Here is an 18,470-nt window from a genome sequence, read left to right as displayed (position 1 = left end):
AAGACCTCGAGGACCGAATCTGGCCACCTCCTCGCGCCAAGCTAGCGGGGCTCGCCCTCGCCGCCTAGGCCTTGAGGGCGGCCTCACGCTAGGAGGGCGAGGCCGCCCTCGCGGCCACTGGCGAGGTGGCCGGCAAGGTCAAGGGTCGCCGAGGTCTAGTGACCGGCTGGAGGAAGAAGAGGAGAAGAAAAAATAAATAAATTCAAAAGTATTAAAATATTATTAAAAGTGGTCAACGTCAGCGCCGATCAGGCCACATTAGCCAACTACCGTCTAGTCACCAAAATCCGGCCAAAATTGGCTGGAAAGGACTGAATTGGCAAACCGTAAAAAGGTTTAGGACTTTTTTGGCACTCCTGTTTCATTTCTCTAAGTCATTCGCTGCTGCAAGTCGCTGGTCTTCAGAAGGACCTCCCCACCTTTTTATTCTTTCTTCAGCAATAGAAGCCTGAAAGCGCAGAGACAGCGATTAGCTTCGACCTATTCCTGAAGCATTCATATCGCTGAACATACAGAGGCATAAGGAAGCCGTTTTACCTCTTCGTTCCAGTTCGTCCTATAAACCATGAAGATGAGCACACATGTTTGCACTACTGTACCCATCAACATTCCGCACCAGATCCCCTGCATATCAATGAGTGATCAGCTTTGACTATCTGGCATTGCTTTTAGTTTATCAAATCAGCGGTAAAATTACTGCAAAGAGTCGAACTGTTACTTCCAAGATGATTGAGCACGAAAGGAAACTTACCTTGACACCCCAGTTTAGTTTATAACCAAAGATCAGACCCATGGGAACTCCAAAAAGATAATAGCAGGCAATGTTCACATATGCAACTGTGGCTTGCCATCCAGCTCCGATGGCCACGCCTGTTAAGAAGAGTAGATTGTGTAGTTGGCAAAGAGATAGCTAAAAAGAGGAGAGAAAGACTGGAAAATCTACCCGAGAGCACTGGTTGGACGTTATTGATGACTATGCACAAAGCCAGCACTGGCGTGAGCTCCTTGACCAAAGCCTGGACGGATGAGTCGCTGGAGAATAAGGATGGATATACGTCTTGAGTGGCAAGCAAGATCGCCGACAAGACTAGACCAACCATGAACGAGGAGATCACTGCCACTATGAGCGAGAATTTTGCCGTTCTTGGATGAGCTGCTCCGAGTTCATTTGACACCCTCACACTGCATGACCAGGGAACCATTTCAGATGCAGAGAGAGATTTTTCCGAGGGCCTACGATTCCAGTACCAACCTTATGGCTGCATTCATTCCAAGAGCCTCCATGAGTGTCCACCCCAGTATGTTCATGCTGCAACATCAGATACAACGCCTCAAATCAAACATCAGAACCAAGAATCGAACTGCGCCCTCAATCACATTACTCTTATCCAATTACATTTTAACCCTGTTACCAAGTGTAAACAACCTAAAAATGTGTACTACAGTTACCAAATAGAAACATCTGTATCATGTTTGTGGGTCCTATATACGCAACTCATAACAATCCCCGTCTTAAAAAAAAAAAAATGCAGCTTTACCGTTCTCCTTTAATTGAACCAGAAATAGAAGAAGACAAAGAGTACATGACAAAGAAGAAAGATGAGAGTAAGATATTTCATCTGAACAATGATAGGATGTTTGGTGCTCTACGAAAACGTTAGAGAAAATTGACGAATGACTAATGACGATCGAACCTTGCCTATCAATTGAACCTACAGGTAAAGAGAACTGTGCACATTCTAGAAATAAGTTGCGACTTTTCAGCAGATGAAACCTTATCGTGCTTCTCAACTCGTGATGTCACAGAAGCCAAATAGGATATCGGTGCAAATCAAGCGAATGCCATATTCTCACATTTCACGGTGATTCAATCTCTCTTTCTCTCTTTCAAACTGGTAGGTGGGCACTTCAAGATTACATCACTTGGTATCTGGTCTTATATATATATGTGTGTGTGTGTGTGTATACGCGTGCTAATTCAGCCAATCTCTACTGTAAAAGATAACTAAACTCACGAGGGAAAATCAGGTGAAAACGCTTGAAACCTCAAACGCATCTAAAGAAGTTCTTAAACTTTGCATCTTCAATGGGAAACCTCGTCGAACTTTAGCCTTGATTCATCACTACAGAACCATTCCTAGTAAACCCAGTTCTAGAAGCAAAGCGTGGGACATATGGATAACGATTGTCCTTATCGAGAAGAGCTGGAGTGAACAGAACAGTCACCGCCATTCTAGGTTTGGAGATTATTCTCCTAGGTTTGGTAATGGCGGCCATGTATTCCCATCGTTAGTCAATTACGGTTCTTGCAGGAAGCTACACAGGTTGTAACCCGGTTTTCTCACTTTGGAATCGTCAGTGATATCGAAAGCCGCTTTTTTTCTTCTCCTCGAAAAGAAAAAAAAAAAAAAATGCTGCCAAAGAAAAAGCAGGCTAATTTTAAAGGCCGTATAGAGAGTGGTTCCAAATTAAATAGACATGTCCCCACTCCAATTATTCTCATTTATTGCATTTCTCAACTGATCTGGCCATTTTGCTTCTCAAGAATGAATTGATAACCCCGAAGAAAGAAGGTTTAGATAATGATGGGGGAAGAACTATACCAGATAGACAAGGCGTCCACCGAAACCTCCGCATTCTTTAAGTAACCCGCGAAGAGAATGAGCGCCATGAAATACCAAACCTCCAAGCTGCCACGACAAGAAGATAAAGAAAGAAAAGAAAAGAAAAAGGCACGTGAAATTCAATTGTAGAGATTTCAATTTCAAAGGTTACGTCTCATAAATGCTGCATTAACTCCACTCAATTTCATTATATGATTAAGACATACGTAATTAAAGGTCGAGGTGAACTCTCTGCCGGTTACCGACCAAAAAAAAAAAAAAAAAAACTCTCTGCCGATCCTCTTCATTTTATATAAAATATTTTTTCCGATTACTTTAAGGTAAAAGCATCTTTTTATATAAGAGATGAACACGGAACACGGCAGATCATCTGTATCTCCATCGTCCGCGAGATTCCAATAATGAATGGCCAGCGTGGTTTAAAAATCGGGGATTGACCCCGTCGAATTTTAAAAATGGCCGGCTCGTCTCTAGGTGGAGAGCAGAATAGTCCACACCGTGAAAGCTTCCCCCACTTGTCAATGTTCAAGACCGGTAGCGGTAGAAGGAGGAGAAGACAGCGTTTTTGACAAGTCGTGTTTTTCGCTAACCATTAATCTTCACTGTTCTATGAAACACCGAGGAAGGCGGGCAACCGCGACCCTAATGCTAACCATTAGACTTCACTGTTTTGACAAGTCTTGTTTGCAGAATTCGAGCTGGCCCTAAACGCATCTGAGGCTTGTTCTCTAGCTAGCAACCGCGACTCTAATGCTAGGGATGTTAAAAGACGAGTTCGCAGCGACAGAGATCGTTAAGATGTTAAGCGAAACATGTTACCAGAGCATGACGGCCGAAGCGAGGGACAGCCTCACGAACCCCCACAGGTTCTCGAATGCCTTCCAGGAGAACCCCGTCCACGCCCTCCCGCACGTGCCGCTGAATATGTAGGCGAGCAGGGCTGCCACGATGACCACCCACGAGGCGTCGAGCACGACGGCGGCCCCAACGAGCCCCCACCCGAGCTTCAGCATCAGCAGCCAACTGAACACGATGTGGAGCACCAGCACCACCCCGGCGATGACCGCCATCACCATAATCTTGCTCTGCGCCTGCAGGAACTTGGCGATTGGAAAGTTCATCGCGTACATGAACAGCTGCGGGATCATCCAGACCGCGAACATCCCGGCCTCATCCGAGATCGCCTCCGTCTGCCCTATCAGCCGCAGGAGCTTCGCCGCGAAGATGTACAAGAAGCACAGCGCCACTGCCGTCGTGTTGAGGATGACCCAGGAGCGCTGCAGGTATATGCCCAGCATGTCCAGCTGCCCCGCCCCGTAAGCCTGCCCGCACAGCGTCTCTAGCGCGCTTCCCATCCCAAGCTGCCAGATTCATTTGCAAATTCATTATCCCGTGCACGGCACGCGAACTCGAACCAACAGTCGGACTAAGCTTTATGTGTGGATTCTCGGAACTTATTTATAAAAAAAAAAAAAAATGATTTTATCTTCTGCGCGCAGAACTGAGATGTGGGCATGTGTACTATAGTCATGTCAGTTACAGTGATACGCAAACGCGTATACCTACATATATACCATGACACCCGTGGAGAAGCAGGCGATGACAGAGTTCTCGACGGAGACGGCGGCGAGATCGAGGGTGCCGACGTGGCCAGCGAAGACCTGGGTGATGGCGCCAAGGGAGTACCAGCAGAGGGAGGTGAAGATGGCTGGGCCAGCAAGGAACCACAGCTTCTTGGATTCCTTGGCGAACTCCCGGAGGAAGTCGCGGGGCCCCTTGATTGGGGGAATGTCGTCGGCCCGCGGTGTGAAGATGAAGGCGTGGTTGACAGTGGTTGAGAGCGGCTGGTTCGCAATGATCACCTGCTGGTCGCGGGCATGGTCACCACCGCTGCTGCTGCCGCCAACATCATGATCGGCCTGGTCCGCTATCTCGGCTGGCGAGAGGAGTGGCTGTTTACTGTTCTCCATGATTCAGCAGCAGCAGTAGCAATCTTAGTGTTGTCGCTGCTGCAGCTGCCGCGCGCGCGCGCGAGACAGAGAGAGATTATCACTATATAAAGACTCTGGAATAGAGGGTGGGATGGTACTTTTCGCCATGATATGGGGTACTATATATTATAATCATTTTTACTGAATGTATGCATAGTGGTTGGGAATTTTATATGACAGTTAGGGCGGTCCAAGTTGGATTTCGTCAGTTTGCAAAAATAAAACATTAAAGTACAATAATAGCGAAAACATCACTGTCAATGTTGAGGGACATATAAATTAATCCTTAACGACAATAATGACATAAATAGTTTCAAAACTTTGACCAAATATATAATATTGTTCCCAAGTTATAAATTTATTTAATGGAGTCCTTAGATTTTAGCATAATATGCAATGTTGTCCATAGATTTTTGATTTGTTATATATGATCCATAAACTATAAGTACATGTTCAATTTAATCTTTAGATTATAAATATTCAATGTTGTCATTTATTAATTTAAATTTAACAACGGCATTGAACATTTTATGCAGTCTAGATACTAAATTGAACATGTATCAAAAGTTTAAAGACCATATTAAACAAATCAAAAGTTTATATATGACATTGCATATTGGGTTAAAATTTATTGACTACATTGCGTATTGGGTCAAAATTCAAAAATTATTTATGTTTTTGAGGCTTTAAAGTCCCTTAGTATAAATTGAGAGTTTTTCATAAAGTTTTTTGCCCCTACCTTCGGTGAAAACTAGCTAAGCATGATGCAAGTCCTCACCTGTCTTGCATTTTTAGCCTTTTCGGAAGGAGACTTCCATTAATTAATGAAATTTCGTCAATTGCCCTTTTGTCTCTCAAAAGTTTACTAATGGCGCGTTTGGTAACGTTTCTGTTCAAAAATTATTCCAGGGAACAGAAATAGAAAAAATTATTTCGTTCCGAGGAACAATTTTTTAATGAAGAAGACGTTTGGTAAACTTGTTTTGGGAATAAAAATGAACAAAAACACATTTGGTAAATTTGTATTCTTTTTTTTTGTTTCTTTTAATTTTTTAATATTTTTATTTAATTTTTCTTATTTTTCTTTCTTTTTCTTCTTTTGGCCGCCGCCGACCTCGGCCATGGCCGGCGACCGGCCGACGAAGGCCGGCGACCTCGCCTTGGTCTGGGCAAGCTCGGGCTTGCCCAGATCCGGCGAGCTCGAGCTCGCTCTGCCTTGCCCCACGACGGCGAGGCTTGGCGGGGCAAGGCCGGGCGAGCTCGGGCTCGCCGGATCCGGGCGAGCCCGAGCTCGCTAGCCAAGGCGAGGCCGAGCCTCGCCGAGGGGGCCAACAACGCTCGGCCTCGCTAGGGGCCGATGACGCTCCGGCGAGGTCGCCGGCCATGGCCAAGGCCAGCGACCGGCCAAAGAAAAAAGAAAAAGAAAAGAAGAAAAAAAGAGAAGAAAAAGAGAGGAGATTGAAAATTTGTTCTTAAAAATTGTTCCGAAAACATTTTTTTTTTTTTTTTGTTTCTCGTTTCTGTTTCAAATGTGTTCGTTGGGAACAAAAAAATAGATTTGGAACAAAAAAACAGAAATTTTGTTCAAAAACAGAAAAAAAGAATGAAAACAAACAGGCCCTAAAAGTCCAATTTTGCCCCTTTTCAAAAATAAAACCCTAACTCTACTTTCCCTTCTCTAAGTTTCGCACAAGAGCCTCCGCTTCTTGGCTCAATTCCCCCACTCAACTCTGCACCTCATTCGTCGCTCACTTAACTCCGTGCTTCATTCACTAGCTTGCCCTCTTTAGTTTTCGCTTAGTTAGCTCGCCCTCTTCACTTAGACCTATCGCTCACGTCATTTTCGTTGGTGGAATTGTATTTTTTTTGGAGGTTTTTCTCTATTGAGAATTTTTTACCCAAATTGCTTGGCTTCAAGTTGGCCGATTTTAAACATATCTACTATACAGTAATTGTTTTTCACGAAAATCCTTTAGGCTAAAGTCTTTTACATTTCCCCCGACAACTTTCCCTCAGAAAAAACTAAACGTAGTATTTGGTTTGTGCAACCAAACATGCAGCTGCATGAGCAAGGTGCTTTGCTACGAAACTGTAGTCCACCTCTTCTTGCGTTCAATCAACAACCAAACTCCGCATCCTCATCCCTTACTATCCCGCTATAATAAATAAGTTAACAATCATAGTGCTGATCACTGTAGATGATGTTTGTGAGAAGATGAAGAACCAGATGGCAATACGAGGATGAATAGATGCAGATGAAATGAAGAACTGAATCTAAGATAGAATAATCGATTCTGGAAGTGATTTGTATTTCATTGTATCAATTGTATCATTGTAATACAAAGTATTTGAATTAGTAATGAGTACAGATTCTCTGTTCTACCTCCTCTACTCTATCTTACTTGTAGCTTCTGCATCGCGACCTCCTGCCATTGATCATTCTTCGAAGCTTTTATCTGATACAAGAATGCCGAGCATTCATAGAAGATACTCCTTTCTCTCTTTCATTCTCTCACCTTCTTATCTATCTTCTTCCTCACTTCTTATATAGAAGAGAAAGTACATTCAATGAAGAACAGATAAAACCGAATCTCGGTTACAAGGAAAAACAGAATACAGCTACTCCTTTTAACAGAATACACCTAACCGATTACCCCTTATAGCACACGTGTTGGTTTTACATGACTTGGCGATCCATGTCATTCTCTATTTCGAGCATCTCCTTCATTGATGTCGATCCAAGCTGGTCTTTATTATAAGTTCTTTACCGTTGATCATTATTTCTTGTAGTTTGCTGCATCGCCAAGTCCTCTGCTTCCTTTTGTTTATTGTTTTCCAACACGTGCCGTTTCTGTTCTTCTCCATCAACTTTTGTTCCTTTATATTTAACAGTTTGAACATTTTGGCCAACTAATCCCTACAAATACACATGAGTTGCCGCATCCATGTGTCTGAACACTGAACTTGCTATGTCCAAATCGAGTGTGTAATTGTTCGACCATCTCTTTAAAGGCTTTGAGATATAGGATCTACTTAGCATGAAAATAAATGAGAAATTCGCTACTATAGTCCAAATTTTGTTAACAAGTGCCAAAGCCACTAAAAGTGAAAAAACTTTGCACAATGCAATGCACTGATTACTGTTGTATTAGATACAATCAATGCTTTTAGAAGTGCAATTTTCCAAACTTGATTAGTGTATTGAGGGTAATTATTTACCTTTTTGCTACTCCAACTATTATGAGAAAAGAAATAAAACTTCCTCATGTAAATTGTCGTCTTAAAGCGATGTAAATTTAAGATACCGCTATTCTTTCCTCCACTTCTTAAGGTCGTTGATGATGCAGTTAGAATCAAAGAAGACTCTGCCAACCATTTGAAGCTTAGCATTTATCAAGGTCAAATTACAATCTAATTCTAGAAGTTGAACGATTCTCAACTTAAAACATATGACGTCCCAGAAAAGGGACAATGGGCATCTTTTAACTCGTGACAAAATAGCATCATGCAGCACCATTTCAATTGCGTCCGACGTTGGTTTACTGGACTTAAAACCGACAAGACACGAGTCATGCTCGATCCATTGGTGGACATAAGCTTTCCTTTGGCAAGGGACGATGCTCCATATGAGCCACAGGGGATTAAAAAATTAGACATGGTCAACGTCTCAAGCAAAGCGAAACCTCCATTAAGTCCATCGCACCAAGTCTTCTGCAAAATGTTAACTAAACGATAAATGCTTGACCTAAACAAGATTTCTAATTGCAATATCAATTAATTCTTTTTGGATTTTTCTTGTAATGAAAATTAAACCATTCGCAATGCATGAGATACAATTTTAATTTAAATTATGTTTATGTGATCCTAATTTTACTAGTGACATGTGGCGTACATTCTATGTGCAACCCAATTCTAATGATGGCCAAAAGAATTGAGAATAAGCCTAGTATGACAAGCAATGACATGAATATAATGACATGGATATTATGATGACAAGTCAATGATGACATGGCAATGTAATGATGTGGCAATAATGCAACTAATTCTATGTGACATATGCATGTCATTTTTTTTTCATTTTCTTTTGAACTAAAATAGAAAATTACCTAAATTATGCGATTACCTATTTTTAATTAGGAAATAATTCATAATAATTCATATTCTTCATGTGTCTAAATATGAGTTATTGAAGCATGAACACTATCCATAAGCTTTCATGTAGTGTCGGACACTCTGACATGTGTCTGATACTCTCCGATACTTTTTGACACTTGGTCACCTAGTCAACTTTTCTGGCACTCTCTGATACTCAAGTCTAGAATTTTGATATGCAAATTTGGAATTCCGACACATAATTCTAATATGCACATTTTCAACTATAAAAATTTTCAATAAATGAGGAGTCAAAATGTAAATATGTAAATAATAATAATAATAATAATAATAATAATAATAATAATAATAATAATAATAATAATAATAATCATGATGATGATGATAAATGGAGAAAGAAGAAAAATCTAGTACTTTCTTCTCTACCGACTCTCACTTTTTGTGACACACAATTCACCCTCCAATTTATTTTTTCCTCTTCTCTTTTAACACACTCTGACACGCGAGTCTAGAATGTGCATTGCTTGTTTTCTTTCAAGTTTTATGGATTATTAGAACAGAGTTGAATTTGTCAAATTAAAACAATGAATGATATTAACAAATGGTGGATTAATATTTTTGTAGTGTAAATTCATTATAGGATTTTTATTATTATTTATTTATTTGTGAATTTGAATCAAATTAATTTAATTAAAATAATTATAAAAATGATCATTTATTATGTATATATCAAATTATACATTTAATATATAATATTTCCCAACATGTCGGAATTTTTTATTTTTTAGAAAAGACATGTCGGCGTGTCGTGTCGTGTGTCGCATGCCAATACTACTGAGAATATAAGTTGTGGTCAATGGATTAAAATAACAAATGATAATTATTAAATGTGATTATTCACTGCAATCCTTTAATTAATAATACATGTGAAACCTAGATAGAACTTAGAACCTGTGACATGGTAGGTTCCGATTTCTAAAGTATGTAGGGTAAATTCCAGATTCTAAAAAATAATAAACCTAACAAGTTCCAGGTTTTGCTCATGTTCTTGCTAAGGAGAGAGTCCTCTGTCGACCTAGTCTTCTTTGAATGTTTAGGACTTTGCTAGTATAATATTATTTATGTCTATTGTGAGAATAACAGTTTATTGTGAGTCATAAATTTTTATATAAGTGGACCGTACAATAATTTATAATTTTTTTATTATTTAATTTTTTTATGCTCTAAAATAAACTATTACTCTCACTATATATCTAAAACTGTCACCCAATTTTTTCTTGTCATTTCCTCCTTCTATATATGTGCATGCTTTCGACATCATATTCTTGACCATATATCATGTGCCCATAATTGCCGCTTCTTTCTTTTCATGGCAGGAAAAGATTTTCAAAGGATAAGCTTTGTCTCCTTCTAAGTTTTTATCAAAGAACCCACTTCCTTAGTCTGGTACCCCATGCGCACCCCACGTGATTTTTGGTCACTATAAATCTTCCATGGGCTTGTTCCGATTTTCACTTTCTTGCGAGCCTAATCTAGAATATTAAATTAAACTCAAAGCCTTACGGCACCTATCCAATCAAAATGCAATTTATGTGGATTTAATACTATGCAAATGTAAATTAATAATTTTTTTATTAGAGGTAGAGAATGATCCCTAATTTTCCATGTGATGAATAGTGAGAAAATTACCAAAAAAATCTTAAATTTATTATAATTATGTCAACTTAGTCATAAACTTTTTTTCTTGTCAATTTAGTTCTAAACCTTTTGCATATGTACTAATTCAATCCATCTAACTAATTTTGGCTGGTTGGTACAGACATAGATAATTTTTTTAATAATATTTTATATTTTCAAGTGTTTTAATTAATTTTTTTCTTTGTTTCTCTTTTTTTACCCTCCATTTTCCTTCTTCCTTTGGTTGGTTGTTGCCAACCAAACGCAAGGGTCGACGAGGCCTTACCAGATCTAGCAAGGCTCAGCCTCGCCCTCACCAAAGTGGCCGGCGAGGTTGAGCCTAGTTAGAGGAAGAAGGAAGAAGGGAAAAAGAAAAGAAAAGAGAGAGATAAAAATTAATAAAAAAATTAAGAAAATAAATTATTATTAAAAAAATTGTTCAAATTAGCCAAAATTGGCCAAAATGACTAAATTGACACAATTGCAATAAGTTTATGACTTTTTTGATAATTCTCCTAATAAATGGCTAAATACATTGTCAAAATTTATGTATCAACAAATGCCTCTCTTTAAAAATAAGCTTGCAAATGTTTCTTTTGGAGAAAATGATACCTAAATTTTGACTATGCAAACACAACATAATGAAATGAATCTTTTTGTTAGGAATGTGGATCTCAATGAATCCACCCCCATTTTCTAATATGAAATGTAATGTGAAGAAGTGGAATGTGATAAAAATGCTGATGCTAACGCTATTCTGGAATGTACATTTCAAGATTCATTGGGGTCTATCAACTTGATTGAGGTTTATGCATAACGATTTTACTATGCATCACCAAATTTCTACTTGGAGCATCATCATTAAGATAATTTTCACACATAATGTGGACTTCTTAGAAATGCTAAATGAAAGAGTTTTAGTTTGAAGGGCTTTTGGCTCACTCTCATTTAGAAGGCTATTTCATCCCAACAAGTAATGTTGGAAAAGAAGAAAACACTCAACAAGGGTTTGAGGTTTCTAGCAAGCAGTACAAGCTTACCAATCTTAGAAGTCTTTTGTCTATACTTGGCCTACGGCTCATCAAAAAAGATTATTTCAATTTATGATTTTGAAGAAATATTCTTTATTTATAATCTTCGCCAAGTTTACAAATAAAGACCCCTTCAAAATGAGATAGAAACAATATTGTCTAAACTTCTTCGAGCAATTTTTTTTCCATTTGAAGCTCCTACGTTAATTAAGGAGCCATAATCTAAGAGAATTTATAAAAAAAAATAAAATGTAATGCAGGTTTAAGAAATGGAAAGATTAGTTAGGCTAAAAAAATTCGTTGGAGGTGTTTAGAGTTGGTGATCACCTTAGCATTGTTACCAATCTTCTCTTTCATCGGCGATCTCATTTAGATCCTTTATTGACCACGAGAATCCAATACCGATCTTTCCAAAACTTGAGAGATCACTGCTCTGTTGGGGAAATTTTTTGCTTTTTTCTTCTTTTTTTTGCACACTTGGCTTTAGCCACATCTTTTCACTATTTTTCTTTTTCTTTCAATTTGGAAATAAGTGCACCGAAAGTTTTAAAACTTATCATGAAATTACAATTAACTCCTCAAACTTATAAAAAGTATAATCAAGTCTTAAACCTCATTAAATTGATACAATCGAGTCATTTCGTTAATTTTGTCCAACTTGGCTAACAGAAAATGTTGACATAAATTTTTTTAATATTTTCTCTTTGCGAAGTGACGATAACGACTACAACGTAAAATATAAGATTAGAATGATGTCGTTTTGATATAAATCTAATTTTTAATACAAAAATTATTTAAATTAAATTTAAAAAAGCTAAATTACAATTAAAAAAGGTGGGAAATTTGGCAGCGAGGCTCTCTCTCTCTCTCTCTCTCTCTCTCTCTCTCTCTCTCTCAATTTAGTTATTTTTAATCGAATTTGAATAAAACTATATTAAAAAAATTAGATTTTGACCAAAACGACATTATATTAAATACATTATCGCCACATTGGATAGAGAGAAATAAACCATACTAGCATTTTCCGTTAGCCAAGTTAGACGGAATTAACGAAAGGGCTCAATTACACCAATTTAATAAGTTTCATGACTTGATTTCATTTTATATGAGTTTTAGGACTTAAGTATGCTTTCGTAACAAAATTTAGGATTTTCAATGCATTATCCCTTCATTTCTCTCTCTCTCTCTTTTTCCAAGCGTTTTTTTCTTAATTTTTTTGTGTTTTTTCTTTGGATTCATTTCGTGTGGTGCATTCATGGACCTGCCAAACCTTGGTTTTTGCGGTGTCATCAACTCTAGTTAAATTCAGCATTTTTGGACCCTTAGGATCTTAACCTTCAAGCGACGCATCGAACCATACTGTTTCAATGCAGTAATTCATCTGTCTTACCCAAGTGTAGGGATGATCACCACTTGAGTTTTCAAAAATGAACTTGCAGGCTCAATTAGACGAGTTTGTAACTTCAGAATAGATAATCTATCATCCTAAAAAATGTCACCAAACATGAGAAGCATATTTTTTGAGCGTTCAAAATTGTCGTTGTAAATTAATGTAGATTCCGAGCGATACTTGTTGGCTAATGATTTCTGGGCGACACTATCGTTCAAGCGAGGGCCGGTATATTTAATCCCTCGTATTTCTCACGCAGCAGAATATCAATAACGGAATCGCACAGATGGCTCATTTATACTTTTGCTGTTCCTTCTTTCTCATTTATACTTTTGCTGTTCCTTCTTTCCCTTTCTTTTGGTCGTGACGAATACAATTGCTGCCGGAGGAGTTGGAAATCAGTTGGCAAGAGTCGGACATAGTAGTTGAAGTTACGGAGTGCTGGGCAAGATCAGGGAAGTGAGAGGGGGACTTTGTTCTGGTTCTCATGTTCTGAAGAATCAGGACTTAATTGCAAAACAGTAAAACACGGCATCTTCTTTGCGTTACTCTTCCCGTTAATGAGTGGGCAAGTAATACGTAATTCTGCATAAACTTAGGTACGCTTTATGAGGACTGAATGCGCGTTTGAGTGCAGTGACTACAGTTCTTGAGTAATGACATTCACATTTCCATGTGATTCTGGCTCCTCTGGGCTTCCCATGATGCTGCGAATTGATTTTCTGGACAGAGTATAGGCATGAAGAATTAGTATTTCAAATTAAGGATGATTGATCAACCAAGATTTTCAATCACTAGCGAGATGAAAAAAAACATAAAATGGCTTGTTAAATATTGCAATGGACTCAGAATGACTAAATAACTCGTGCGACCGAGGTTTCTCTTGAAATTTGGGGGCCAATCAAATCTCGAAAAGCCGTCATAATTTGTTGAACAGCAAATGAATCCGGCGATGGATACTCGCATCTCATGAGTTGCCTGGTCAAATTACGACTGGCTACAATGAGGGTCATCTCCGCCAAAATTCTTTCGTTCCTGGTGAGTTATTGGGCTCCGTTTCATTTCTCTAAGTCGTTCGCTGCTGCGAGTCGCTGGTCTTCAGAAGGACCTCTCCATCTTTTTATTCTTTCTTCAGCAATAGAAGCCTGAAAGCGCAGAGACAGCGATGAGCTTCAACCTATTCCTGAAGCATTCATATCGTTGAACATACAGAGGCATAAAGAAGCCGTTTTACCTCTTTGTTCCAGTTCGTCCTATAAACCATGAAGACGAGCACACATGTTTGCACTACTGTACCCATCAACATTCCGCACCAGATCCCCTGCATATCAATGAGCGATCAGCTTTGACTATCTCGCATTGCTTTTAGTTTATCAAATCAGCGGTAAAATTACTGCAAAGAGTCGAACTGTTACTTCCAAGATGATTGAGCTTGAAAGGAAACTTACCTTGACACCCCAGTCTAGCTTAAAGCCAAAGATCAGACCCAGGGGAACTCCAAACAGATAATAGCAAGCAATGTTCACATATGCGACTGCGGCTTGCCATCCAGCTCCAACGGCCACGCCTGTTAAGAAAGAGTAGGAGCACCGTCGCACATTTAAGACTTGTGTAGTTGGCAAAGTGAGAGCTAAAAAGAGGAGAGAAAGACTGGCAAATCTACCCGAGAGCACTGGTTGGAAGTTATTGATGACGATGCACAAGGCCAGCACTGGCGTGAGCTCCTTGACCAGAGCCTGGACGGATGAGTCGCTGGAGAATAGGGATGGATATACGTCCTGAGTGGCAAGCAAGATCGCCGACAAGACCAGACCAACCATGAACGAGGAGATCACTGCCACTATGAGCGAGAACTTTGCTGTTCTTGGATGAGCTGCTCCGAGTTCATTTGACACCCTCACACTGCATGACCAGGGAACCATTTCAGATGCAGAGAGAGATTTTTCCGAGGGCCTACGATTCTAGTACCAACCTTATGGCTGCATTCATTCCAAGAGCCGCCATGAGTGTCCATCCCAGTATGTTCATGCTGCAACATCAGATACAGTGCCTCAAATCAAACATCAGAACCAAGAATCAAACTGCGCCCTCAATCACATTGCTCTTATCCAATTACATTTTAACCCTGTTACCAAGTGTAAACAACCAAAAAATGTGTACTACAGTTACCGAATAGAAACATCTGTGTCATGTTTGTGGGTCCTATATACGCAACTCATAACAAATCCCTGTCTTAAAAAAATGCAGCTTTACCGTTCTCCTTTAACTGAACGAGAAATAGAAGAAGACAACGAATACACGACAAAGAAGAAAGATGAGAGTAAGATATTTCATCTGAGCAATGATGGGATGTTTGGTGCTCTACAAAAACATTGGAGAAAAACGACGAACGACTAATGACGATGGAACCTTGCCAATCAATTGAACCTACAGGTAAAGAGAACAGTGCACATCCTAGAAATAAGTTGACTTTTCAGCAGATGAAACCTTATCGTACTTCTCAACTCGTGATGTCACAGAAACCGAATAGGTTATCAGTGCAAATCAAGCAAATGCCATATTCTCGCGTTCCATGGTGATTCAATCTCTCTCTGTCTCTCTTTCAAACTGGTAGGTGGGCACTTCAAGATCACATCACTTGATATCTGGTGTTATATATATATATATATATGCGTGCTAATTCAGCCAATCTCTACTGTAAAAGATAACTAAACTCACGAGGGCAAATCAGGTGAAAACGCATGAAACCTCAGGCGCATCTAAAGAATTTCTTAAACTTTGCATCTTCAATGGAAAATCTCGTGGAACTTTAGCCTTGATTCATCACTACAGAACAATTCCTAGTAAACCCAGTTCTAGAAGCAAAACGTGGGACATATGGATAACGATTGTCCTTATCGAGAAGAGCTGGAGTGAACCGAACAGTCACCGCCATTCTAGGTTTGGAGATTATTTTCCTAGGTTTGGTAATGGGGCCTATGTATTGCTATCGTTAGTCAATTACGGTCCTTGCAGGAAGCGACACAGATTGTAACCCTGTTTTCTCACTTTGGAATCGTCAGTGATATCGAAAGCCGCTTTTTTTCTTCTCCTCGAAAAGAACGAAAAGAGAAAAAAAAGAAAATGCTGCCAAAGAAAAAAGCAGGCTAATTTTAGAGGCCGTATAGAAAATGGTTCGAAATTAAATTGACATGTCCCCACTCCAATCATTCGTATTTATTGCATTTCTCAACTGATCTGGCCATTTTGCTTCTCAAGAATGAATTGATAACCCAGAAGAAAGAAGGCTTAAATAAGGATGGGGAAGAACTATACCAGATGGACAAGGCGTCCACCGAAACCTCCGCATTCTTCAAGTAACCCGCGAAGAGAATGAGCGCCATGTAATACCAAACCTCCAAGCTGCCACAACAAGAAGATAAAAAAAGAAATGAAAAGAAAAAGGCACGTGAAATTCAATTGTAGAGATGTCAATTTCAAAGGTTACGTCTCACAAATGCTGCATTAACTCCCCTCAATCTAATTATATGATTAAGACATATGTAATTAAAGGTCGAGGTAAACTCTCTGCTGGTCCTCTTCATTTTCTATAAAATCTTTTTCCGATGACTTTAAGGTAAAAGCATCTTTATGCATATGAGATGAGCACGGAACACGGCAGACCATCTGTATCTCCATCGTCCGCGAGATTCCAATAATGAATGGCCTACGTGGTTTAAAAATCGTGCATTGACCCCGTCGAATTCCAAAATGGCCGGCTCGTCTCTAGGTGGAGAGCAGAAAAGTCCACCGTCAAAGCTTCCCTCACTTGTCAATGTTCAAGACTGGTAGAGGTAGAAGGAGGAGAAGACAGCGTGTTTTGACACGTCTATTTTGTCGCTAACCATTAGTCTTCACCGTTCTATGAAACACCGAGGAAGGCGGGCAACCACGACCCTAATGCTAACCATTAGTCTTCACCGTCGCTAACCATTAGTCTTCACTGTTTTGACAAGTCTTGTTTGCAGAATTCGAACTGGCCCTAAACGCATCTGTAGCTTGTTCTCTAGCTAGCAACCGCTACCCTAATGCTAGGGATGTTAAAAGATGAGTTCGCAGCGACAGTGATCGTTAAGATGTTAAGCGAAACTTGTTACCAGAGCATGACGGCCGAAGCGAGGGACAGCCTCACGAACCCCCACAGGTTCTCGAATGCCTTCCAGGAGAACCCCGTCCACGCCCTCCCGCACGTGCCGCTGAATATGTAGGCGAGCAGGGCTGCCACGATGACCACCCACGAGGCGTCGAGCACGACGGCGGCCCCGACGAGCCCCCACCCGAGCTTCAGCATCAGCAGCCAACTGAACACGGTGTGGAGCACCAGCACCACCCCGGCGACGACCGCCATCACCATGATCTTGCTCTGCGCCTGCAGGAACTTGGCGATTGGAAAGTTCATCGCGTACATGAACAGCTGCGGGATCATCCAGATCGCGAACATCCCAGCCTCCTCCGAGATCGCCTCCGTCTGCCCTATAAGCCGCAGGAGCTTCGCCGCAAAGATGTACAAGAAGCACAGCGCTACTGCCGTCGTGTTGAGGATGACCCAGGAGCGCTGCAGGTATATGCCCATCATGTCCAACTGCCCCGCCCCGTAAGCCTGCCCGCACAGCGTCTCTAGCGCGCTTCCCATCCCAAGCTGCCAGATTCATTGCAAGCATATTCATTATCCTGTACACGGCACGCGAACCCGAACCGACAATCGGACTAAGCTATATGTGTGGATTCTCGGAACTTATTTAAGAAAAAAATCATTTTATCTTCTGCGCGCAGAACTGAGATGTGGGCATTTGTACTATAGTCATGTCAGTTACAGTGATACGCGAACGCATAATCTACAGATATACCATGATACCCATGGAGAAGCCGGCGATGACAGAGTTCTCGACAGAGACGGCGGCGAGCTCGAGGGTGCCGACGTGGCCAGCGAAGACCTGGGTGATGGCACCAAGGGAGTACCGGCAGAGGGAGGTGAAGATGGCTGGGCCAGCAAGGAACCACAGCTTCTTGGACTCCCTGGCAAACTCCCGGAGGAAGTCGCAGGGCCCCTTGATCGGGGGAATGTCGTCGGCCTGTGGTGTGAAGGTGAAGGCGTCGTTGACAGTGGTTGAGGGCGGCTGGTGCGCAATGATCACCTGCTGGTCACGGGCATGGTTGCCGCCGCCACCGCCACCGCTGCCGCCGACATAATGATCAGCTTGGTCCACCGTCTCGGCTGGCGAGAGGAGTGGCTGCTTACCGTTCTCCATGATTCAGCAGCAGCAGTAGCAATCTTAGTGTTGTCGCTGATTCAGCTGCCGCGAGAGAGAGAGAGAGAGAGAGAGAGAGAGAGAGAGAGATTATCACTATATAAAGACTGAAACAGAGAGTAGGATGGTAGCCTTCGGCATGATGTGGGGGACTATAGATTATAATCATTTTTACTACACGTATGAATAGTGGTTGGGAATTTTATATGAGAGTTAGGGAGGTCCAAGTTGCATTTTATCAGTTTGCAAAAATAAAACATTAAAGTACAGCAAAAGGGAAACATCACTGTCAATGTTAAGGGACATACAAATTGATCCTTAAAAGATAATGATATAAATAGTTCCTAAACTTTAAC

The 18,470-nt window shown here is 40.6% G+C and overlaps 2 protein-coding genes across 4 annotated transcripts; both read right to left on the bottom strand.

Annotated features, from left to right (window-relative positions):
• Positions 1–284: 284 nt before the first annotated feature.
• On the bottom strand, positions 285–4,651 carry LOC104433508 (protein DETOXIFICATION 29). 3 transcript variants are annotated; one of them, XM_010046278.3, is made up of 8 exons: positions 4,199–4,651; positions 3,444–3,985; positions 2,604–2,690; positions 1,253–1,309; positions 944–1,182; positions 752–870; positions 538–624; positions 285–448 (listed from the first exon to the last, which is right to left on the bottom strand). In XM_010046278.3, the coding sequence occupies exons 1-8, from the start codon at positions 4,592–4,594 to the stop codon at positions 362–364; spliced, it is 1,614 nt and encodes a 537-aa protein (XP_010044580.1). In that variant the 5' UTR covers positions 4,595–4,651; the 3' UTR covers positions 285–361. The 3 variants fall into 3 exon arrangements, with proteins under 3 accessions (XP_010044580.1, XP_039162350.1, XP_039162351.1); XM_039306416.1 differs by having other exon boundaries at positions 298–448; positions 4,191–4,324; XM_039306417.1 differs by having other exon boundaries at positions 298–448; positions 4,187–4,314.
• An 8,978-nt stretch (positions 4,652–13,629) lies between these two features.
• Positions 13,630–18,220, bottom strand: LOC104433507 (protein DETOXIFICATION 29). Its single transcript, XM_039306134.1, has 8 exons — positions 17,713–18,220; positions 16,963–17,504; positions 16,142–16,228; positions 14,799–14,855; positions 14,490–14,728; positions 14,275–14,393; positions 14,061–14,147; positions 13,630–13,971 (listed from the first exon to the last, which is right to left on the bottom strand). Exons 1-8 carry the CDS (start codon positions 18,112–18,114, stop codon positions 13,885–13,887), a joined length of 1,620 nt encoding a protein of 539 aa, XP_039162068.1. The 5' UTR covers positions 18,115–18,220; the 3' UTR covers positions 13,630–13,884.
• Between the last annotated feature and the right edge of the window lie 250 nt (positions 18,221–18,470).

This window comes from Eucalyptus grandis, chromosome 2 (genome assembly GCF_016545825.1).
Source record: "Eucalyptus grandis isolate ANBG69807.140 chromosome 2, ASM1654582v1, whole genome shotgun sequence".
Lineage (NCBI taxonomy): Eukaryota > Viridiplantae > Streptophyta > Magnoliopsida > Myrtales > Myrtaceae > Eucalyptus > Eucalyptus grandis.
Note: the sequence above shows the minus strand (reverse complement) of the source record. Positions and strands in the feature narration are given on the sequence as shown.